This window comes from Tachysurus fulvidraco, chromosome 19 (assembly GCF_022655615.1).
Source record: "Tachysurus fulvidraco isolate hzauxx_2018 chromosome 19, HZAU_PFXX_2.0, whole genome shotgun sequence".
NCBI classification, from domain to species: domain Eukaryota; kingdom Metazoa; phylum Chordata; class Actinopteri; order Siluriformes; family Bagridae; genus Tachysurus; species Tachysurus fulvidraco.
This window is the reverse complement of record NC_062536.1, coordinates 4,971,789-4,996,520: the sequence shown is the minus strand read 5'-3', so window position 1 is coordinate 4,996,520 and position 24,732 is coordinate 4,971,789. Positions and strand designations below refer to the sequence as shown.

General features: G+C 39.7%; 1 protein-coding gene across 1 annotated transcript in view; it reads right to left on the bottom strand.

Annotated features, from left to right (window-relative positions):
• The window catches only part of LOC113645474 (glutamate receptor ionotropic, kainate 2-like), a 51,113-nt gene extending 32,270 nt beyond the window's left edge, over nucleotides 1–18,843 (bottom strand). The window contains exons 1-4 of the mRNA XM_047804422.1: nucleotides 18,372–18,843; nucleotides 2,648–2,815; nucleotides 1,562–1,822; nucleotides 833–854 (exon numbers count right to left, since the gene is read on the bottom strand). Coding sequence (XP_047660378.1) covers nucleotides 833–854; nucleotides 1,562–1,822; nucleotides 2,648–2,815; nucleotides 18,372–18,504 — 584 coding nt within the window. The 5' untranslated portion in view covers nucleotides 18,505–18,843. The remainder of the gene's footprint in view (nucleotides 1–832; nucleotides 855–1,561; nucleotides 1,823–2,647; nucleotides 2,816–18,371) is intronic.
• Nucleotides 18,844–24,732: the final 5,889 nt, after the last annotated feature.

The following is a 24,732-nucleotide window of genomic DNA, read 5'->3' as shown; positions in this document are numbered from 1 at the left end:
GAGAGAGAGAGAGAGCTGTTTATGCATTTATACATTCGAAACACATCCTCCTACTGAGTGATATTCCACAGCCATATAAACGCTAGTATACACACAGTCCTCTCTAATGAGATCTTTCTGCTAAGAGGAAAGAAATATCAATTTAATCACGAGCAAAACTGAAACCGGGTATTATTTATATAACTAAAAAATATTCATAATGTGTAATTTAATCTAATATAATAATGTAATGTTTTAGTGACGATTGGTCTGAAACGCCCTAATTTACTCAGTTATTCACAGTATTTCATTTCAAACACATTCTTAAAATTAAATATTGGTTTTACTGTATTTCTTTAGATATATTTCAGTTATTGATTACGCATATCTTCAATTTTAAATAAAGACCCAAAACATTTGAAATCGAAGTTAAAAATAAAGTAAGATCGAGGACATAAATGATGAAATAGATTCGATTACTTTCTACAATATACATTACTATTATTATATTATTAGTATTTCCTATCATTCTTATTCAAATTTTTGATTAGAATTCTTCAGTGAGGATTCTGAATCCTCTTCAGAAATTCTCTTCATCTGTTCACTTCATTCATTATTATTTCATTCATCTTGTATGCATGTGTCCTTAGCCATGGGGTAAACAGGAACAGCCCGGGGCTATTACAGCAAGCAAAGGACAGATCAGCTGAGCTTGTGCTACTTGAAATGAAAATAGAGAATGATGTGAATGATGCCAAAGTCTCATTTTTCTCTTTATCTTATGTTATTATTATTTCAGTAATAAAACTTCATTGTGTTTTTTATTAGCTTTGTTTAATAACAGGTTTAAAGTAGATCTGAGTGTCTTATTGTGCCTAAATGTCCTACAGGCTAATTAAGAGAAGATAAGTAATTGAGATTTTTAATTATTGTGGTGTAAGTTAATAGTTGGACTGAATTGTCAAAGGAAATGTCATTTAATCTCTGAGAACAAATTGCATACTGTAGAAGGATTATAGATAAGAGTGAACTGTTACATTCATTCATTCATTCATTCATTCATTCATTTTCTACAGTTTAACCGAACTTCTGGGGTCACGGGGAGCCTGTGCCTATCTCAGGCGTCATCGGGCATCGAGGCAGGATACACCCTGGACGGAGTGCCAACCCATTGCAGGGCACACACACACTCTCACTCACACACACACACACACACACACACACTACGGACAATTTTCCAGAGATGCCAATCAACCTACCTTGCATGTCTTTGGACCGGGGGAGGAAACCGGAGTACCCGGAGGAAACCCCCGAGGCACGGGGAGAACATGCAAACTCCACACACAAGGTGGAGGCGGGAATCAAACCCCCAACCCTACCGTGACCCCACAAATGCTGTACATCTAAATGTAAATGTAATCTCTTTATTTTTTACCTAATTTGCTTAATTTATCCTTACAACCTCAGTATGTAAAGAAGGGGCTAGTAGATTTTTAGCAGATCTTGAATTTTTATTGACTCGTGAAACACTTCCTGATTTATGACATTATCTACTACATCATTTATGACCTGGTGGACTCACCCGTGCTGTCGTCGTACACCACCGTAACCGACTCCCACCTGAAGAAGTAAACAAGCTCCAGGATGGCACGGCTGAGGGAGGAGAAGTCAGGATAGAGACTGACGTAGTACGAATCACGATTATCTGACACTTGATGTTTCCATCTAGTCTGGATATGTGGCACTCCTAGTGCATTGGAGATGGACTGCACTGCATTGGCTGAGGAACTGTGAGATGGTCCAAATATGGCTGCCACACCTAAAGAGAGCTGCTCACAAGCTGCTGAGAGAATGGAAAGAGATGTCAAATAATAAATGATCAATAATTGAAAACTTTATGCATTAGAAAAAATGATACATATATGATTTGCGAGAGCTTAGTGGTTAGTACGTTCGCCTTACACCTCCAGGGTTGGGGGTTCGATTCCCGCCTCCACCTTGTGTGTGTGGAGTTTGCATGTTCTCCCCGTGCCTTGGCGGTTTCCTCCGGGTACTCCGGTTTCCTCCCCCGGTCCAAAGACATGCAGGGAAGGTTGATTGGCATCTCTGGAAAATTGTCCGTAGTGTGTGAGTGTGTGTGTGTGAGTGAGAGTGTGTGTGTGCCCTGTGATGGGTTGGCACTCCGTCCAGGGTGTATCCTGCCTCGATGCCCGATGACGCCTGAGACAGGCACAGGCTCGCCGTGACCCGAGAAATTCGGACAAGCGGTAGAAAATGAAATGAATGAATGAATGAATGAATGAATGAACATATAAGTTGCATGAGACCACAGTAGAGCACGTACAAAAGCAGGAACAGTTGGAAATATTAATACAGATTATTTTGTCTTCATTCATGCTGTTCTGTAAATAACCAAAGCCATCTCAGAGGCCACCAATTAGGCTCTAAATGCATGATTTCTACCTTCTCTGCTGAAAAGCGAACAGTGTCTCAGGGGAACAAAAAAAGCATAATTAGGACTATGTTATAATAAAAAAAAACACACTCCCAAACTCTCAAGGCTATTTGCTAACATTGTACAGTATAATGAAGTATATTATATTTTTAATCATGCATTTAAATGTACTCCAATAAACCAAACATCTCTGTGGCTTTCTCTTTTGCCCACCTTTCCTTGAGGCCTCAAAGCTGTCAAAGACATTGATCCTCTGGATGTCGTAAGTGAGCGTGGTGTTGGGCAGCAGCGTCCGGTTCCTGTTGATGGTGTTCAGTGCAAATTTGAAGGCCAGCTCCTCGGCACCAGAAGGGCCGCTCTCGATAGACTCAAAAATCCCTCCTGTTAAAGAAATGATATTGGGATTAAATGTGCATACAGTGGTGGCTCACTGGTTAAGGTTAACAGGCGTACTAAAGCCTCCTGGTTCAGAAGGTTTAAATCCTCACCATTGGTTGCTTAACCTTCACCTTCTCAAGTATACTCTGTCTCAGTAGTAAGCCACTTTGGATAGAAATGTCAACTAAAGGGATAAATGTAAATGTAAAATAATGATACGCATTTATAGTCTCACTAAATGAACAGGTAGTGACATTTTCAAGTGTATCGCACCACAGAGAGTTGAGGAATCAATTGCTTACCAAAGATTGAGGCTCTCCATTTATCACTAATTCCCCTGATATCTCTGGGTATCGAAGGCAATTCGTTCCTTAAGTGTGAACTGTGTGTAAACTAGTAAGTGTGAATTACCAATGTGATACATTATTAATAAAGCACCATCTGGGAATATCTACGATCAGTCTCTCTCTCTCTCTCTCTCTCTCTCTCTCTCTCTCTCTCTCTCTCTCTCTCTCTCTCTGCATGACCAGCAGTACTCAATAATAGCCAAACAGTAGAAATGTGCTTCTAATGCTATGTATAACATCCACAATATCTCAAATTTCTCATAAAAATAAATGATGTGTATCGTCTGTAACACACTTTTGGATAAAAACACACACACTTGCATATATATGTTTCGATTTCTTTGCTTTTTTAGTATTAGTGCCATATTAGCATTTCTTCTCTAAATAAGCTCGACATTTTCTATTTCTTCCTCCTTCAGTGAGAGGCACCAATACATAATAATGGACTGGAGATTTTATTCCATGGTTTCAAGCATGTGAAAGGGATAAACAATTAATTTAAGTTATATGTCCTTTAGGTTCAAAGACACATGGTCTTCCATCCTTCCATCCGAGGACACATCCTTCCATCCATCCACAAGGTCTTCTAATTGAAGTTGTAGCCCATCTGCTTCAAGCTTTGATACGTTGAGATGCTTTTCTTCTCACTACCATTAAAAATGTGGCTATTTGTTCCCTTTTATTCAAACGTTTCTTGTTTAAGAAGTTATATGTTCTATCAGAGATTTGTGAGAAAACTCTAAGCAAAATATTTTCCAAGCTTCTTACACCAAGTCCCTAATGAACCTCGAGACCATGACTGTACCCCGCAGTTGTTCACTTTAAGCTCTGATTCAATTTGAAAACTCTAATTTTATGCACTTCTATAATTATTTTAACATTATTTAACCTATTATCTTATCTTATCCTAATTCAAATATTCATTCATACATTCATTCACTCATTTTCTACCGCTTATCCGAACTACTTGGGTCACGGGGAGCCTGTGCCTATCTCAGGCGTCGATGGGGAGCCTGTGCCTATCTCAGGCGTTGATGGAAACCCTTGATGGAATAGATCTGTATCTGGGAGGAACATGTGAAACTCTACCATGACACCATCTGAGCTGTGAGACTGCAGTGCTTCCTTAATTTAGTGTTAAAAGACTGTTCAAAATCTCTGCCTCTGTATTATATACGCTTAGGTTTTATCAGCACCATTATCATAATACTTTTGGCTGATAAATTTGTTCCTCATTTCTGCTGTATAGGTCCCAGGTAAAGGTCGAGTCTCTGGAGCACCTGAGGTTTTTATAATCTTTCACTCAGCTTGAGATGAGATTTCACAACCGAGCCATCTCTTGAACAAGGACAGATAGCTATCAGAGATTAGAAGGATCCGTCTCAGCGGTAGGTCTCAGATGGTTTTAGGCATAAAAGGCATAGATATTAGAGAAAGCAGAGCTACTGTATGCTGGATAAGACTGGAAAGGACACTAAAGGCCTGTAATTTTCACTGTTTTACGACGACGTCTTGCATGATGTTATAGTAAACCAATCTGAATCTCAACATGTCCCAAAGTGTTTTCTTGCTCTTTTGCCACAACAATTTATCACTTTAAAATTTAAGATGAAATAAAAATGCCACATCTTGCCCTTTTCTCACTTAAATCATTACTGTAGAATCTTTAAGAGCGCTTTTACACAACGGTTAAAAAAATTGCACTTCTTTACACTTTCTTCGTTTTTCTATTACGCTGCAAATCTTTGTTTTTTTTTTTTTCTATACTGAAATTGTGTTGGAGTCGTCTACGGCTTCCGAGGCGAGCCTTTCTGTCTTTGTTTAGGAGAGCAGATTTGCTTCTGTAACAACGTTGTTTGTATTCTGACCTACTAGGGATCTCAATTATGTTTCCCAGACAAGCCTAAATAAAGAGACTGTCCAACTCTCTGTGGGTCATCAACATTTAGGTCAGAGAAAATGGGCAAAAAATAGGGGTATATAAATTAATAGATGAATCCAACTGAGAGCTAAAAGAAATGATTCTGACCTCAGTGTGACTGTGTGTGTCAGTGTCAGTGTATGTGAGTGTGTTTGTGTGTGAGAGAGAGAGTGAGAGAGAACAACAGACAGCAGAAATGGGAGTATGAAGGCGATGAAGCATGTCTTTTAAGACTCTTAAGTTATTGATTAGCCCTTTCACATCCCTTTGCCATAAGACTGATTTTCCTTGAGGAACACAGCAGTCCCAACATCTGGCTTTGGATCCATTGCATAATGAAGATGAATGAATTAGCATGGATTGTCAATAGATACTTAATGACATTGCAATATTTTAGATTTGTTCATTAATTGCATCCAATAAGCGATATCTCGGCCTTGTGTTATGAGGTTTTCACCTGCTTATCCACCGTAGCTGCCAAACGCTCATACTGTAGGTCTCATTTCATCTGTTGTATAAAAGGCAGTTATTTCATTTTTCATTTTTATTTAGGTTTATATTCAATGGAAATTTTATTGCTTCTTAATCACTTGATTATTTATTTGATTATTTATATTTTTTTATCTAATTTCACTCATTCCATTGATATAATGTGATGATTTTTGCTCTTTTGCACAAATTGTCCAACATTTCAATCATTTTGCACACATTGTACAATATTTCAGACATTTTCAGTATAGTTTGCGGTTTTTGCACAATTCTGTATCTTATATAAAGGTCCTGCTGCTAAGAAAACTGTTCATTCTAATATTACTGCACAAAATATTGTTTGAATATTCATTATTCATATTCAGTATGTACACCGGTCGGTCGGCGCTCTTACTGTTACTATTTATTGTCTTTTGTGTATTGTATTTTTTGTACTTTTGTATTGTCTGGTAACATTTTGTCTGCACTGTCTTTTGTCCTGCACTGTCTTGTCTGTTTTGTCTGTCTTGTCCTGCACTGTTTGCACCAGGTTGCACAGTTGCACTTTATGTGGCTAAGACTACTTACATGTCCTTATAGCCCTGTCTTTGTGTTATGTAGCACCCTGATCCTGGAGAAACGTTGTCTCCTTTCACTGTAACAGCTGTATATGGTTGAAATAACAATAAAAGCTTCTTGACTTGACTTGATGTAATTTAGCCGACGACTATATCATTAGTTTCTACAGAACACGTATACTAAGATTGGTGGTGGAACAACATTGTGGGAGCCAGAAGAGGGCTTTTTTTTCACATAATAGCGAAGAAGATGTGTTCTGCATTAGTATTTGTGATGTTAGATGATGATGTTAAAGGAACACAAATGCACCAGGGTTCGGGAGAATCGAGCAAGTCTGAATCCAAGCTAATACTCTATGAGGCGTGAGGAAACAATGACTCTCGGATTCAGACCACAGCAAACGTGGCCAGTGGAATATGACCTAAATAATGAGTATGCCATAAACACACCTAAATTAGCTCATCAATCTATTGAAGTCGCCAGTGAAGTTTTGCTTGAGTAGGGAAAAATCCTTCAAATGAATGAAAGTAGTTTTGTTCTGGTATGTTTTTTTCCTTCATTGTTCTGAATGTTTACTTTCTGTGCTTGTTTTAGTAAAACTTTGCATGTATCTCTAATAAAATTCACTCACTCACTCACTCACTCACTCACTCACTCACTCACTCACTCACTCACTCACTCACTCACTCACTCACTCACTTTCTACCGCTTATCTGAACTACTTGGGTCACGGGGAGCCTGTGCCTATCTCAGGCTTCATCGGGCATCGAGGCAGGATACACCCTGGACGGAGTGCCAACACATCACAGGGCACACACACACACTCATTCACTCACACACACTCACACACTACGGACAATTTTCCAGAGATGCCAATCAACCTACCATGCATGTCTTTGGACCGGGGGAGGAAACCGGAGTACCCGGAGGAAACCCCCGAGGCACGGAGAGAACATGCAAACTCCACACACACAAGGCAGAGGTGGGAATCGAACCCCCAACCCTGGAGGTGTGAGGCGAACGTGCTAACCACTAAGCCACCGTGCCCCCCCTAATAAAATTCTGTGTCTGTTTATTTGCCAAAGTTCACTATTAACCCTTCGAGTCCTGTATTAACGCTTGATAAAAACAGATCTGCTCCGTGCCAGAAGGTGATTAAACATTTTCTATGCTAATAATTAGATTTCGTATGCTTTCTATATCAGCTCACATTATTTTTGTGTTCAGACTGCGATCTGTGTAAAAACTGCCATATTTTCAGAACGGTCCTGTTAAAGGGTAAAAAAAAATGTAAATGATGTATATGTGAATGTGCATTATCGAATGTCTAGTTATCTTTAGATATCAGAACCACAAATCTCACAGCAACTAAAGTAGACTTGCAAGGTTTTTTTTTATTTTCCTGAATTCTGAACATGACCTACTGAATTCAGTTCATGCAGCTGCTTTCTCTCTCTCTCTCTCTCTCTCTCTCTCTCTCTCTCTCTCTCTCTCTCTCTCTCTCTCTCTCTCCCTCAGCCTTTTCCTGTAGGTTTGCAGTGTGCAATGCATGATAATATCCCATCCATCTCTGCTCTGTAATTTCCAAACTGGTGTGAAAAGTGGGAGGGAAAACTGCAGCTCCGTGTAGATACTCACTAGCAATGAATGATGAATGAAATGTCTTTTTTTATGCTAAATTGTTTACTTATAAATATCTGCAACGAGTAAAGTGATTTTGAGTAAGCAACTAAAAAGATGTAAATCTACATGTACTTTGTGTCGGTACGCTGAAGGTAGAGCTGCTGAGGTTAAGAAATTAACACTTCAAATTATTATTGGAGCGACGAATCAATAAATGAAGCATTTTCTGTATGAATTAAAATAACTTCATACATGAAAGTCAACTTTTCTGTTTCTAAATTGTTATTGTAAATTTATATCTAACATTTATCCCTAATGAGCGAACCTGAGGTGATGGTGGCGAGGAAAAACTCCCTGAGATGATATGAGGAAGAAGGACAGGAACCTCATCCTCATTTATGTGACACTAGGCAGGAAATAATGTCAATATAAATAAGGTTCTTTTTAAAACAGTCTGTATTCCAGTGTTATAAATGCTAGCATGTTTGATGGCATTAACATTCTGTTTCTGTTTATTAGATTGGTGCTTCATGACAGTATTGAATGCAAAGGAACCACAGGAGATTTCCATAAAATGTGATTAAAATGAAATGAAATGTGTTTATATTAATCATCACTTTATGTGAAATTCAATAGTTTGGCAGATATTTCTACTGAAATATGGTGCATTTTTGGTAGACATGACAACCTGTGTGAAAATGTACATAGATTTCAGCAGAAAAGCATCATGGCTTCAGTGGGATCTTGTGACAGATTCAAGTGCATGGCGTTTTAATGGCACGCAGATTAACATTCACTGAACAACAGGCTTTTTAATGTTTGTTTGGGGTTCATCTAAATGCACAGAGTCATGACGGATATGATGTAGGAGTTTATGTTAAATAAACAATCTTATATATATATACATTCATTCATTCATTCATTCATTTTCTACCGCTTATCCGAACTACTCGGGTCACGGGGAGCCTGTGCCTATAGTCAGGCGTCATCGGGCATCGAGGCAGGATACACCCTGGACAGAGTGCCAACCCCTCACAGGGCACACACACACTCTCATTCACTCACACACTCACACACTACGGACAATTTTCCAGAGATGCCAATCAACCTACCATGCATGTCTTTGGACCGGGGGAGGAAACCGGAGTACCCGGAGGAAACCCCCGAGGCACAGGGAGAACATGCAAACTCCACACACACAAGCCGGAGGCGGGAATCGAACCCCCAGGTGAACATGCTAACCATTAAGCCACCGTGCCCCCTATATACTATGTATATATATTTCCACCTTTACTGGACTGTACACTGTTTTGCTCTCAGACAGACACATGGCTTCTCCGTATGATAATTAGAAGATCTCTCAAAGCGTGGTGAATCTCACCAAATTACTCACTAAAATGAAAATTAACCCAACTGATTATTTCAGACATAAACATATTTGAATACAAATTTGTTCTTTATTTTTAGGTCAAGCTAGAAAGTTGACTTTCTTCATCAGTGAAATCCAATTAGCTGTTTTTTGGCAGACATTCCTAATGGTGTCAGGTTGTGTTTGGAAAAGTCTTTTGATGCTCTTACTGAGAATTAAACAAGAGTTCAGATCAGTACCCAAAACTAATTTATTTCAGATGTCAGGGAGCTCATGCAGTTCCTTTCAGCCCTCTTGGTGCCGTAAAGTTAATTGGCTGACTGGAAGCATGTACTACTGGCATTGTGTGCTAATTAAATCCTCCCATAAAACAGAGTACACAGATAATCATTTTTAAATACTTCTGAATTTTAAATTACACATTTCATTGTTTCATTTCATTTTGTATTCATACAGGAAGCAGATTCAGTACCTACGTCTCCCAAAAGGTAAAATAACACGTGGCTTGTTTATACAAGAATTCCCAGCAGGTCAGTAATGTGCTGCTAGCGAAGACGAAATACTGAAATAATGGAAAAATACAGCAGGTTGATAACTGCAGGTTTTTCACTTCTATTTTTTTATGTAAAGATCTAAAATCTTAACTAAAAATATTTAGTCTTCTAATGGGTGGATATAAGCCATAAATCCTACAGCTTGTACTTTAGTTTGCTGTAGCATTGGTTCCTGCCACCACCATGTGTGGAGTGTTCTGCATCTTCTCCCCGTGCCTTGGGGGTATTCCAGTTTGCACCCCCAGTCCAAAAACATACACTGGAAGCTGATGGCATTTCTATAGTGTGTGGATGTGTGTATGAGTGATTGTGCCATGTGATAGACTGGCATCCTGTGTAGGATGTACCCTGCTTTGTGCCCTGAGTCTCCTGGGATAGGAACCCTAGCCTGATCGTCTCTTCGTCACTTCGTCAATCCTGATGTTTTACCACTGGTTGGAGTCTCGTCGCCTGGTGGTCTCACTGCCAGGGATCGATCTGCATGGTCAGCCAGAGTCTCATGGGATTTCTGTGGACGAAGCCGCCGGAGACTGTCACGCCATCATTGAACCAATGTTGTGTCAGTCAGCTGTATGGTCTGGTGTTTATCAGCATTCAGGTCTGTGCTGAGCTCGGAGTTTACGATGAGCCATTAGTTCCTCGGGAGCTCTCAGTTGCACTGTTATAACTGTTGTAGAAATGACATTATTTACTGTCCAGAGTCACCTAAATGAGGATGGGTTCCCTTCTGAGCCCGGTTCCTCTCAATGGTTCTCCCTTATATCATCTCAGGGAGTTTTTCCTCGCCACCGTCGCCTCCGGCTTGCTCATTAGGGATAGGGATAGATATACAGTGTTTTAAATTTAAAGTTAATCTTTTTTTTTAAATAATTTTAAACTTTATTTATATATATTCACTTATTAATTTATATATTCACCTATGGTCATGAGCTTTGGGTCATGACCGAAAGGACGAGATCCCGGATACAGGCAGCCGAAATGAGTTTCCTCTGCAGGGTGGCTGGTCGCTCCCTTAGAGATAGGATGAGGAGCTCAGTCACTCGGGAAGAGCTCAGAGTAGAGCCACTGCTCCTCCACATTGAGAGGAGTCAGCTGAGGTGGCTTGGGCATCTGTTCCGGATGCCTCCTGGACGCCTCCCTGGGGAGGTGTTCCGGGCATGTCCAACTGGGAGGAGGCCCCGGGGAAGACCTAGGACACGCTGGAGGGACTATGTCTCTCGGCTGGCCTGGGAACGCCTCGGTATTCCCCGGAAGAGCTGGAGGAAGTGTCTGGGGAGAGGGAAGTCTGGGCGTCCCTGATTAGACTGCTGCCCCCGCGACCCGGCCCCGGATAAGCGGTAGAAGATGGATGGATGGATGGATAATTAATATTATTATTATTATTATTATTATTATTATTATTATTATTATTATTATTATTATATGTATTTATTTTTCTCTATCTTCTTTTTAAATACTTCTGTAAAGCTGCTTTGAGACAATGGGAAATTGTTAAAAGCGCTATATAAATAAATTGAATTGAAAATTGTATTGAATTGAAAACCCAGTGAACAGCTTTCACTCCAGGCCAAAAGAAAGTCCTGACAAGGATATTTGACTCATCTTTGTCCTGGACGTGTATCACTACGTAAGAATCTTTATCTATAAAGTAGCTTAAAGTAACATTCACACTCATGACAGACCAGTCGACTAGACCAGGATTACAAAAAATGATGTTATGTGATTTATTACTTCACACAAATTGCCAAGTTTTCGCGAGTCGCACTCATTTTAAAGTGAATGTCGGCTCAGACCCGGTCATCTTTATCGTGGTCTTCCGATACATCATTTGGAAAATGACAGTAATGTTATCATTCGCAATACTGATACATCACAGAATGCCTTCGTAATGAAATTGAACAAATCTCTGCATCTGTAAGCTGCTGTGGGTGTCCTGACTAAACATGAGTGTGTCTGTGCTTTGATGAATGAGCAAACATAAAATGTCATTTAGATCAGGCCAGATTTTTAGCAAGTCAAGCCAGGAGTCCATAAATGGGTATTAAATGACTTGCAAACAGAATCCCAGCATGCCATTTGTTAAATATTATGCCACCCTAGCGTTCACTCACAGCTCTCTCTAGGCGTTTAGATCAACAGATCCGTACAACACTCTTCCACTGATATTTGTTCGTGTGTGTGTGTGTGTGGAATACGATGAGTAATCGGATGAGTGACGGATTAAGTGACTCGGTGTTTGACGTTAAAGTAAACTGTGTAAATGAGAGACGAATGTGCTGTCAACTGTGCGTTCTCACGAGGTAATGCTCCTGTCGAACAGTCTGTGAACTTTGCATTAGATTCTCTTCTTTCGTTCAGCCTGTCCTTAGATAAAAAGGGTTCTCTGAGGGTTCATTGGATAGTCAAGAGTACTTAACTTCCTAAAAGGGTTCCACTTAATAGGACAATCCGCTATTATGTGATTCTACATAGGAACTGTTTCAAATAGCTCTTAATCGTAAGCGAGGATCGTTTATTCCGCAGCACGGTTGGATTCTTTAATCCGAAAGTGCTGTAAAATAAATGATATATTTGTATTAATGCTCTCAGACTTATACGTTATCGTTCCTATAGGAACAGCTCATACTGTATATGGCAGATATTCCATGTTATCTAAGACTAACAGTAAAAACAAACTGGTGATTACGTTTTCCTTATCACATGACAAGCGTCAAGAGCATACAGGAGAACATCATGAGAGAACCAATGTTTTATATATCCATATATTTATGGGTTAGTGGATCTCCAAAACAAGGTCTTATGGGGTGTTACAGTACCTGTATGTGGTGGTAAAGCTACCAAAAGTGGTCCATAGAAGGGCAACCAGTGAACCAGTGACAGGGTCATGGGCACACAAGACTCGTGTTGGGTGAGTGAAAGCTACTGTAGCCCATCTGGCCTGATTTAACACAAGAGCTACTATAGCATTCATGATGAAAATGTGCATGCTGGTTATGATAGAAATGTCAGACTCTTGTCAGGCTAGTGTTCATGATGAACCAAAAAAAAGCACCTACAATGTGCATGTGAGCATTAGAACTGGGCCAGGGAGCAGTGAAAGAAGGTAGTGGATGCAGTAGAAAAAGGAAAAGATGGCAACAATATGGGAAGAAAGCTAGCCAGTCGAGGCGGTGTGATGCTCTGGGTAATGCTCTCCTTGGAATTCTTGGGTCCTAAGCATTGTTACAGATCAAGTACACTCCTTCATGGCAACTGTGTTTCCTAATGTCAGTGTCCTTATTTGGCAGGATGATGCTTTCTGTAACACTGCAAAAATTATTCAGGAACGCTTCGAGGAGCATGACAAATAAATTAAAGTGTTGCCCTCCAAATTCCCTAAATCAATCCGATTGAGCATCTGTGGGATGTGCTGGACAAACAAGTCTCATGCATGGAGTCTACACAATGCAACTGGTAAAAAGATTTGTTTATGCTAGACATATTATTCAGTTCTGGTTTGCACTGTATTTCTGAAATATATTAATTTAATTACAAAATCTGGCAACCCTGCTCCCAGAATTTAAAAAGTTAATTACAAATTGGAGACTAACTGTTTGTTTTTAGCCTGACTGCCTTACTGAGATCCAAATAAAATCTTATTTCTACCATAATTTCTGCACAAACAAAAGAAATATGCTTTCATTAAGCTCCACATACTATAGCTCAGGCAGATTGCACGCTGTGCACGGGGCAGCGGATCACTGCAAGGCTCTGCAAAAATAATCCTTTTTAAAAGATTTTAATATAAAATATGTGTCCGTTGCAGGTGTTTTTTTTTTTCAAACATTATTAAAACAAAATGTTCCTAGGATTTCATATAGGTGTACATGTGTAGTGAAATGCTGCTTAAACAATTGTATTTTGACTCGCAGCAGTCTTGTAATGCATCCTAGGTTCATGGTACATTCTGATAGCGTCCAGAAAACATTTCTGAACTGTCTGGAATGTAACAAAGCCAAAAGATAAAATAATCCAAAATAAAAGAACATGGCTATTGTCGTCAACTGTTGCCTAAATAACAGTTTCTGTTTTTACGGTTCTTTATAAAGCCATTTAATGATTTTGCTGTATGGCACCAGAAAGAAGACGATACTTATTAAACAATTTATTTGATGATATGTTTGTACAAGAATTAAAAAAAAAGGGCAGATGACTGAGTCGTACAGCACAGGCTGGTTCCCTTTTCTGTAGTATCGAGTATCTAATCATTACCTTATTATAAACACTGTGCTCTGTAATGCAGGCTGCACGACCATAACACTGTCGGGTATCTTATTGAAATGTTGGTTCAAACGGAAGCACATCTTGCTCCTGAGCAGAAAGGCGTTCACCGTATCATCCAGAGATTGTGAATTTGAAATCAGATGATGTTGCAGCCATCTGTGGCCAGGAGCCAAGGGAGTGAAATTGGCTGTGCTCTCTGTATGGGATGAATAGCATACACTCTCTCCTCTGTTAATCACAGAAACGCTAGCCATTCGAGGTCATTTGTAAGTTCGTGTATGCAGAAGTGTGTAGAAATTACTTTCCTCTGTGTTTGGCTTGTTAAATATCAGAGCATCACGTCAGACCTCATTTATTGAGAATTTGCTGTTGCTTCTTGCTTTGCTATTAGTAGTAAAAATTCATGATTAATGTTTTACTTTCGGGGGGCACGGTGGCTTAGTGGTTAGCACGTTCGCCTCACACCTCCAGGGTTGGGGGTTCGATTCCCGCCTCCACCTTGTGTGTGTGGAGTTTGCATGTTCTCCCCGTGCCTCGGGGGTTTCCTACGGGTACTCCGGTTTCCTCCCCCGGTCCAAAGACATGCATGGTAGGTTGATTGCCGTCTCTGGAAAATTGTCTGTATGAGAGTGAATGAGAGTGTGTGTGTGCCCTGCGATGGGTTGGTACTCCGTCCAGGGTGTATCCTGCCTTGATGCCCGATAACGCCTGAGATAGGCACAGGCTCCCCGTGACCCAAGGTAGTTCGGATAAGCGGTAGAAAGTGAGTGAGTGAGTGAGTGAGTGAGTGAGTGAGTGAGTGAGGGAGTGAGGGAGTGAGGGAGGGAGTGAGTTTTACTTTTATGCTCGTGCATATTCCAATATACAGTCCTATCATGGAACTGTTAACCTGAATTCATTGCTATATTCACAATGCAGTCTGCAGGATATGTATAAACGCTGCACTGTAATTATGCTACAATACATTTGAACCTTTTATACTACAGGGTTGTTATATTCTAGAATCTGATTGGTCAGAAGGCGTTGACATCCTTTTTTCTTTCTTTTTTTTTTGCTGCATTTTTTTTGCTTTATTAACTTCAAGACTATAAGAGAATAGTCACTGGTGTGGGAATAAGTGTTATAATGAAAGTAATAACAGGAAACCACTTATTTCAAAGGCTGCTCCATACCAGGGGTTGGAGGAAGGGTTTGCTTGTACTGTGCATCTGCTGATCTGAATGCGTAGCTAGACTCCATACGCTGAGATGGTGACATTGACACATCCTAAAACCCTGCCGTTTATTATTTTCCTATAACAATGTCCACACTATCATGCCACACAATTTAATGCAAAAACATTAACAGCATGTGATTTCAGTCAGTCTTTGCTCTTAGAAGACGACTGTTTCATTTAGTAGACACTTTTCTTGTCAGGATCTTGTCAGAAGATTTGAAATTACAACCTGTATGCCTCATCCACCAGCTACTACTGATGATCATTAGTTTCTAACTGTTAGATATGAACAACTATAGATAGTTAGGTCTGTTATCTAAGTCATGAAATAAGTCAGAGAGATTGATGACTTGTAATCTTATCATGTACAGTACACTTAATGTTGCGGTGCTGTCTATGGGACTCCCTAAGCATCGGTTTAGATAATGCAATTTGCAGAACAGGGTTTATTCTGTTAAAATATATATATCACAATACAGAAGTGGAAGCAATTTACTTCTGAATATGCAATGAAACATATATTCAGGGGAGTCACACAATCATCACCTGAGCAAATATTTGTCTCCTAGCATACAGTGGTTATAGTGGTTTCTGGTAGTTTATCATGGGAGTAAGATTTTTGACAGGTACAGCATATGGTGGTTTCATGCTGAGATCAAGTAAGCAAAGCTGTGAGCTGAGCAGTCTCTCCACATTAAAGCAAAAAGAAAGAAGAAAGAAAACCTGACAGGAAAGGTGCGATGCCAGGGGAAGTTTCCTGTGGAAATGTAAGTAATAGAAACAGAAATTTATTTACAGCACTTTTGTGATAAGTGTCTAAATCTATGTTTATGCTGTACAATATTTGGCCTGATTTAGCTGATGACAATGTTCTGGCAGTGTCCAAAATGTCTTTCCTGAAATCTCAGAGTATGACAGTTGCTACAATTCTGGTCAAAAACCCATATGCATATGATTACACAAAACTCGCAGTGCATCTACGAACATGGTAGTAAACATAGAAACATAAACAAAAGCTACAGGTTAAAACCAGTGTGAAACACAATGTCTCTCTAATGTCTTATCACACTTATATAACAACAACAGGACCAAATAGTAAGTGACATGGAAGCAGAGGATTAATTACATCTTCCAGGTGTGTAACAAGCTCATTATTGTGCAAAAGCTCTGTTCATAAAATCTTATGACGACATAAAACTATCTTTACAACTTTTAGTTAAAGAGCATCCTATGCCGCATCATTATTCACCCAGTATGGCAGAACATAGTAAATATCTTCATCTTCATCTTTAATATCTTAAAGCACTGGATTTGCACAGAATAAACCCAAAGGTTAGTGAATGGTTTTTTAAAGGGTGCTGATTAAGGGATAATTATGGATTCTAAGCTTCCAAAAAAATGTTTTTACTTGCAAAGAGTGTATGTATGTTTTTTTGGGGGAAAAAATATTAATCAGATGTATAGAGCTTTGTATTTATTAATCTAGCAGGCCCCTTTGGCTGCCAAGAGGTTAATGTTCTATGTAATGGAACCAGAGGATTGCCACAAAGCCACTACTGATCCCTTGAGCAAAATGAATAATCTTTAATTTCTCAGCTACATGCTTCAGTAATTTATGTCAGGCAAATTGATATACCATATTTGGTATGAATGAATTAAACATAATACTGCATGCCTTTTTTAATACTCACTGACGTTCCTAAATAATATGCATTAATATTAGGCTGGGAGTTAAATATTTTATGCACACAGACATTAGCTGGCTTAAGGGCTTTATAATTAGTCAGTGATTAATTATAGGGACAACATTGGCAAAACATTCTGTAGGTGCACAGAGAAAATGATGAAACCTTGAAGAAAAGTTAAAAAGATGCATCACCCTGTTCAAGGCTTTTTCAGAAAAGTGGGGCACGTTATAACAGCAAACACAGGGGAAATAAATGTGGAATAAATCTGAAACAAGCACACATGGGTGTGATTCGTCAGCTGTCCACATATTTCTGGCACAATGGTGTATTTTAGCTGTAATTTGTTTACTTTAATTCGAGGTTTTCTGTTTGTTTTTAGTATGTTAATATTTTATTTATTTTCCTCCTGTCTTTAAAGCGTTGTGCTAAACACGCTGCTGTCCATGGTGCTGCTCATTCACTGCTTTTGCCAGTGTAACGCCTGTAAACACTTGCTCAGGGAGCAGAGAAATAACACCCACGTTTACATATTTCACCCATACAGATTTACAGTCGTATGTGTATGAAAGAAGTGATGAAATTCATATTTGTTGAACAAAATATCGGTGGCAGCAAAACATCGTGTCGCTTCCACAGAGGAACAGAGCATGCGCACACTGGACTTGGGCATTGGAAAGATTGGCATTGTCAGTTTACTTTGACAGAGATAGATAGGAATGACATCGAGTCAAATACCATCTAAAAACTCCTTCTACACAGAGATGTAGCCTGATGCATTATGGTTTGAGTCAGCTTTGATTGATATCGTATATTTGACCTATAAGTGGTAGATGCTTTTAAGGCACTCAAACACCAGAAAGCAAGATTTATCAATCAGCAAAATGCAGGTGATCCCGAGAGATAGAGAGAGAGAGAGAGAGAGAGAGAGAGAGAGAGAGAGAGAGAGAGAGAGAGAGAGAGAGAGAGATTAATTGTAATCAGAGCCCCTGCGAGCCCAAGTGTGTAAGATCTGTGTCACAAGCCGCCTCAAAGTCATTCTTCTAACACCAATGTGAATTATGAACACTGTGGCTTTCAGAATTTCAACATTTAAGCTCCAGATAAGGGGATTTCTGAGAATATGAGGACAGTCTTGTCGTACACAGGGAATTTCAAGGCTTTGTATAAAATAAAGAAAAGAAATAGACTTCGTTTCACTGGAGAAATATCAGCCAGCTGTTAGGACGGACACACACACGCACACACGCGCGCGCTCACACACACACACACACACACACACACACACACACACACACACACACACACACACACACACACTTACTTATAAACTGAGACACATGCATTACATGCTCAATGTGCAAGTAATGTTAGTTAGACTAGATGCAGCAGTACATTTGTGCCCAAGCCAGATCATTGTGCACCTGCTTTAGCTAATGAGACGGCGTCCAGTTTATCTGTGCAATGGACTAAGACCGGAGAACTTAGGTTACTACAAGTAAATACAGAAACGGAGGACAGAATAAGGACTTACCGAATCTCAGGACGTGCGGCATGGCGTGACTGCAGCCTGTGTAGAGCGCGAGCAGCAACAGCGGCACCAGCGATAATAGTCTCGGTGGGAAAACGACAATTCGATCAGTTACGCGCGCTCTGATTCTGCCCATCTTATTGCCGCTGTTTCTCTTCCATCTTACAGGTGGAAACAAGCATAGACCTCCACGCGCGCTTGTGCGTGCGTGTCTGTGTGTGTCGCTATAAAGGCTCTTGACGTAGCGGAAACATTACGGCATGGTCACACACGTCCTCCACAACGCTTCACCCAGTGCTCGCCGTTTCCAGACCGGGAACACGCGCGACCTCCATCTGTGACAGTGAAAAATCCGGAGTGGATCCGGAGGCCCAAGGAAGAGGAGAGGGATATGAGGAGAGGGTGTGTGTGTGTGTGTGTGTGTGTGTGTGTGTGTGTGTGTGTGTGTGTGTGTGTGTGTGTGTGTGTGTGTGTGTGTGTGTGTGAGAGAGAGAGAGAGAGAGAGAGAGAGAGAGAGAGTGTGTGTGTGTGTGTGTGTGTGTGTGTGTGTGTGTGTGTGTGTGTGTGTGTGTGTGTGTGTGTGTGTGTGTGTGTGTGTGTGTGTGTGTGTGTTTGGCGCTTAGCTGCCCACGCGCCCGGTTATACTGCACTGCCGCACCGCCTGTGACGTCGAGCCAGGTTTAGTATTGTGTGTGTGTGTGTGTGTGTGTGTGTGTGTGTGTGTGTGTGTGTGTGTGTGTATGGAGAGAGAGAGAGAGAGAGAGAGAGAGAGAGAGAGAGAGAGAGAGAGAGAGACAGACAGACAGACAGACAGACAGACAGACAGACAGACAGAAAAACAAAAAGGTGGCGTATCGTAGCTTTTTATTTATTGTTCGTTCACAAACAGAATTATTGTCTTGTTCTTCAAACAAAAAAGTGGTATAAATATTGTTTTTAATATAATTTTGTAGACACATTAAAATGAGTGTCCCACTGAAACAGCTCACAGCTCATGTCGCAACACAAAACATTCACTGAATCATTCAAGGTACTTGATTTAATAAAATGTCTATACAAACATACTGCACCAAATATGTTTACTGTATAAATACTATAATATAAATACTATCCTGTAAAAAGTTATTCGGGGTTGTTTAAATCGTTAGGAGTTTGAGTTTAGAGATGCAACCTTGCAACCTTTTTAAAAGAAAACAGAAATGTGTTAGAGTTATGCAAAGAACCTTGAAGAGTTTTTTTTTTCTAAAGAGAAAATCCAAAGAACTAATAGAAAAGTATTAAAGAAAACATCATTCATCTCCTTTAACAGCTTTCTCCTAAATCTAGACTGTGTAACAGAGGACAGACGATACATTCTGGATGGGATGTCAGTCCATTACAGCTATAATAGCTGTAATGGACTGACATTACAATAGCTGAGCTATTCACATACACATTCACACCTAGGGGCAATTTAACGTAGCCAATCTACCTATGAGGATGTTTTTGGGCATTGTAAGAAACCCAGGGGAAACGCATGTAGACATGCAGACACAGACAGTAACCCAAGCTTATTCAGCAAACCTTTTTATCTTCTGTAGTCTGTGTGAGCTGCATGTGGTGTTTAGGAAGCTGAGCAGTCTCCAGCCATTTCTACGTGGTTCTGGCGCCACCTTGTGGTCATATGCTGTTCTAGTGCTGCTGTACATGTACTGTTTGATTCTTGCACTTTGGGTTCAAATCTAACCTTGGCATTACAAAGTGGACCAGAAATCAGCCAGAAATATAAAACATATGGACAGCTTAAATCCACTAGCCAAGTGCAATGTGAGGCTGAACTGTGCATGCTGTTTAAATCTATCCAGAGTTATATAATAATATGAAAAAACAGATGTGTTATGATGAACATTTTAGTGTTGCGTTAGAATGTTTGACTCTGCACTGAATTCTGATGAAGGAATAAATTAATTAATTTGGCAACAAAGCATCAAACTATTGAGCTTATACTCAAAAATCAGGATCTGCTTTTCAGAGAATCCCCAATAAGAGCCATCACAATTTAAAGAGCTTGTTTACACCTCTCTTTAAGGTGATGAGGATTATTTCCTTTGTGGCTCATTAGTAGACATCGAGAATAGGTTATGCACCATTTACTAACATTAAACAGGATTATTACATTTATTATGGCTAAATCCACTCTCGAAAATCTAGTTTAAATTATTTTTTTCCATAATTGACAGTTTCTATCCACCAGCCAGCTGTCTATCATTCGATACCTACCAACGATGTCCAAGGCCTCTGAAAAAACAAGTATTTGACAACAAGAATTTGTTCCTGTGATTTACAGGTGAGAGATTATACTATAAATCCCACATAGAAAAGGAAAATTTTGCTCTCTAGACACTCGGACATCGACATTTTCATCTCCAGCATCTCCAATTAGAAACAAATATTGATGTGTCTTATACAATCATTATAGACCCTATGATTAAGCGACTCTACTTTTTTTGTAGCTATGGTATATATTTGTAGCAATAGCCACTGTACTGGTCAGTCAGAAGGAGTGATGCTATATGCTTTTTACTCTGAACCAGGAAATGTAGAGAGTGAGAAAAGAAAAAATCTGTTTGTACCAGATAGCCTTCCTTTCCTCCCAACAAACAATCTGACGGCCTCTGTTTCATGCTGCCCAAAATCACATATTCTACTTATAATGTCAAGATCACTGCATTTTTATATCCAGAAATTATTTGAAAATGTAGAACACTATGTAGATTTTTAAAATACTTTTTAAGCATATCCCAGTTGGTTAAAGTATGAATGACTCACACTGATGCAATGGATGGATAGTGAATAAGGAAAGGAGATGAAAGCAGCCTTTGATTTAGACTTGCATTTACCCTGAAGGCTCAACAGAATCTTTGTTGGACTGGGAGAGTGACGGAAATTAGTGGGTATGGATGGCTGAGAGAGGGGGGGGGGGGTGGCACTTACTGGCGAGCGAATCCATCTATAAAACGTCAAACCCATTCTTATTAGATGTTAATGAAATGATCTAACATGGTGCCTTGAATGTGCAATATGTCAAAACGTTCAACATGTAAATTTCCCCTAAAGAATCAGTATCGCCTCCCATCACCACAGAATTGTATGAAGCTGTACAGTACATTGGAGAACCAAGATGGCTGATCACATTGTTAATCACCTTCACATTACCAGAATAACAGATTTCTTCTTTCCTGCGATGATAAAACTCATCAGCATCGGACACAACCTTAATGATATCTCTGCTCGCATTAGGATTAGGTTTTTTGTCAAGGAAACGAGGAAACAAGCGGGTAAACAGCTCAGCTATTCTCTTGGAACTTGCAGGCTCATGGGATATACATATCTTTTGAGAATCTGATTGGTCAGGAGGAGTGCTTATTGTTGTTGTATCACAAACTGAAAAGACAGGCAGATTTTTAGTAGCATTTATGTTTTTGACTTGCTAACAAATCGGAAGGTTGTTGCCGGTTCGATTCCTACAGTACGTCCACCAAGATGCCACTGCTGGGTCCCTGAGAAAGGCCCTTAACTCGCAATTGCTTAGTTGTATAAAAAATGAAGTAAAATCTAAGTTGCTCTGGATAAGTAATCATTAATTATGCTGGCTTTTTTTTGCACCATTGAACTGTTGTGTTTCTGAAATACTTCAATCAGCCTTAGACAGATACTCCTAATATCCTTTATCCGTCAAAGTCACCGAGATTGTGCGAGATTTTTTTCCCTCATTGTTCTGTTGGACGTGAACATTAACTGAAGCTATTGACTATATGCATTGTATTGCTGCTACCTGATTGGCTGATTGGGTAACAAGTCTATTATAAGTGAGTTGCCTAATTAAAAGACATTGTGATTAAAGGTCAGTTTCACTATACATTTGTACAGTAAACAAATAAACAAGCAAGAATTCATGTAAACAATATTCAGACATACACGCTACAAACCGAGGCACTTAATTCACCATCCGTGCCATTTACATACTTATGGAAATAGGCCTCAAGAGTGCAGTCACGCTGTCCTCACCAGTCCACCAGTCCTCGTACTCATATTCACACCAGCATGCTATTTATTTTCATAAACAAACACGTTGACATGTATACTACATTTCAGAAAGTTTATCACATGTGGAAATTTTTATTTACGATCATTGAAATGTAGCTCAGTGGTAAAATATTGCCCTAGTTAGTTGCTTTATGTGGTTAATTCAATCAACTCCTATAATTCTATTTACAACCATTGCTAATAGGCCTTATTTGATACTTGTACAGATAACATAATTGGATGAATGAACTAAAATAAATATCCGAAAGAACATGAGCACTCACTATGCTGATGCTCAAGTACTAAACTGTCCTCCGGTGCAGCTGCTGGCTAATGATATTTATTTAATTTGTGTTTAGTTGCGATCTCAATGATTCCATGATTATAGCGTACCTTGTGTTCTGGCCTTGGTCTCAGATCATGGATTTTGTTCTAAGATAATGACTATGACTCATGTTACCCTACAAGTAATGTATTCTGGAGTAACCTGACCTCAAGCAGGCACACAGAGAGATGGTAAAAGTAGCGTATACATAAAAGAATGACTTAATTCTTTTTATGATGCAGTGTAGGGGTTTACGGCTTCACTGCCCGTAACCGATAGCGTCCTAGATCGAGTTGCATAGTCCTGGTAAACAAGGGATCCATTCTTTCATGATTGTGGAACTGCGACATATTGAAACTAAACAGTATCCTAAATAATCTTATGAATTGTGTCATTATTTTATATATTTTGACTTTTTTTTTTTGACAGTGTCATATGATGTGAAAATAAACAAATTAGTACAAGCAACCAGAGATGGGGGATTCAAGTCATATGACCTGACGTGAGTCAGACTTAAGTCGCAAATTTGAGACTTGAGACATGCTTGACAAATATTTTTAAAAAAAAACCTCGACTTGACTTTGACTGGACATTCATGACTTGAGACTTACTTATGACTTGCATGTGTGTGACTTACTCCCACCTGCATTAAACTGTAATAGACTAGAAGGAATAATAATAATACAATTACCACTATTAAATCTTTGGGAAGTCTGAACGATCATATCATCATTGCTCTACAGTGAAGTTACACTGTATATTCAAAAGTATGAGAACTATATGTGGCTTTTTCCCCAAAACTGCTGCCACACAGTTTAGAAGCACCACATTGTGTAGAAAGTCACGTATCATGTAGCATGAAGAGTTCGCTTTACTGAAATGTTCCAACATGACGACACCCCTGTACACAAAGCACCTGAGCTCCGTCATGTTGGATGGAAGAACTGGAGTGTCCTGCACCGAGCCCTGACTCTGACTCAACCCCACTGAACACCTTTGGGATGAACAGGAACACTGACTGAACCCCAGAAATCCTCACTCTTACACCATCAGTGTCTGATCTCCCCACAGACACGCTCCAACATCTAATGGAAAGCCTTCACAGAGAACTGGAGCTCTTTATAACAGGTTTCCAAATACTCTTGGTGATATGGTGGTGTACTTTAGCAAGCTAACCCTGACTACAGTAAACTATAACATTGGATTTCTTTACTTCTTCAGTATTAGCGACTGTTTGCTGTTAATATTTGTCGGATGATGAATAATTAGCATTATCGTATGTATAAATACGTAGCTTAATGTCTTAACAAGCTAATTTCGGTTGCTTGCTAGAGAACAGACAAATGTTGACACTCGGCCATTTATAGGACCCATGGACCTCCGAGCACAGTGTTTGGTGCTTTTAGGTCATTTTATTTGTTTTTAAATGAACATTACTGTACATGCACTAATACAGCCACTTCCTAAATCCCTAAAAAATCGTGACCGAAACATAGAGAAGAAATAAACACGGACAGAAATAACCCAAGACGGGGGGCTTTGGCTTAGAAGATTCACCGTGTTGCTAAATGTGAACTAAAACAGCTTGGCCTGCTCCTTCCACAGTTTATAGAAACACGAGCTGGCAGAGGTAAAGTCACAGCTCATCAGACCCCAGCAGGGAAAATCCTTATCACAGGACACACTCATGCAAACACTACGGATAATTTAGAGATGCCGATCAATACATGTCTTTGGACTGGGGAAAGGAAACCGGAGTATCCAGAGGAAACCCATGAAAAGTTTGTGCACACAGGGCAGGTTTCAAAGCCTCCGCCCTGAAGGCGTGAGGGATTTTGTGCTAACCACTAAACCCAGATGCAGCTCGTCCAGCCAGCATCGTTCACCGGATAAACAGATTTGTATTAACGCATTATAAAAGAAATCCTACTTGTTGGTGATGATGCAAAGAGATTTTTTTTAAACGATTAAACA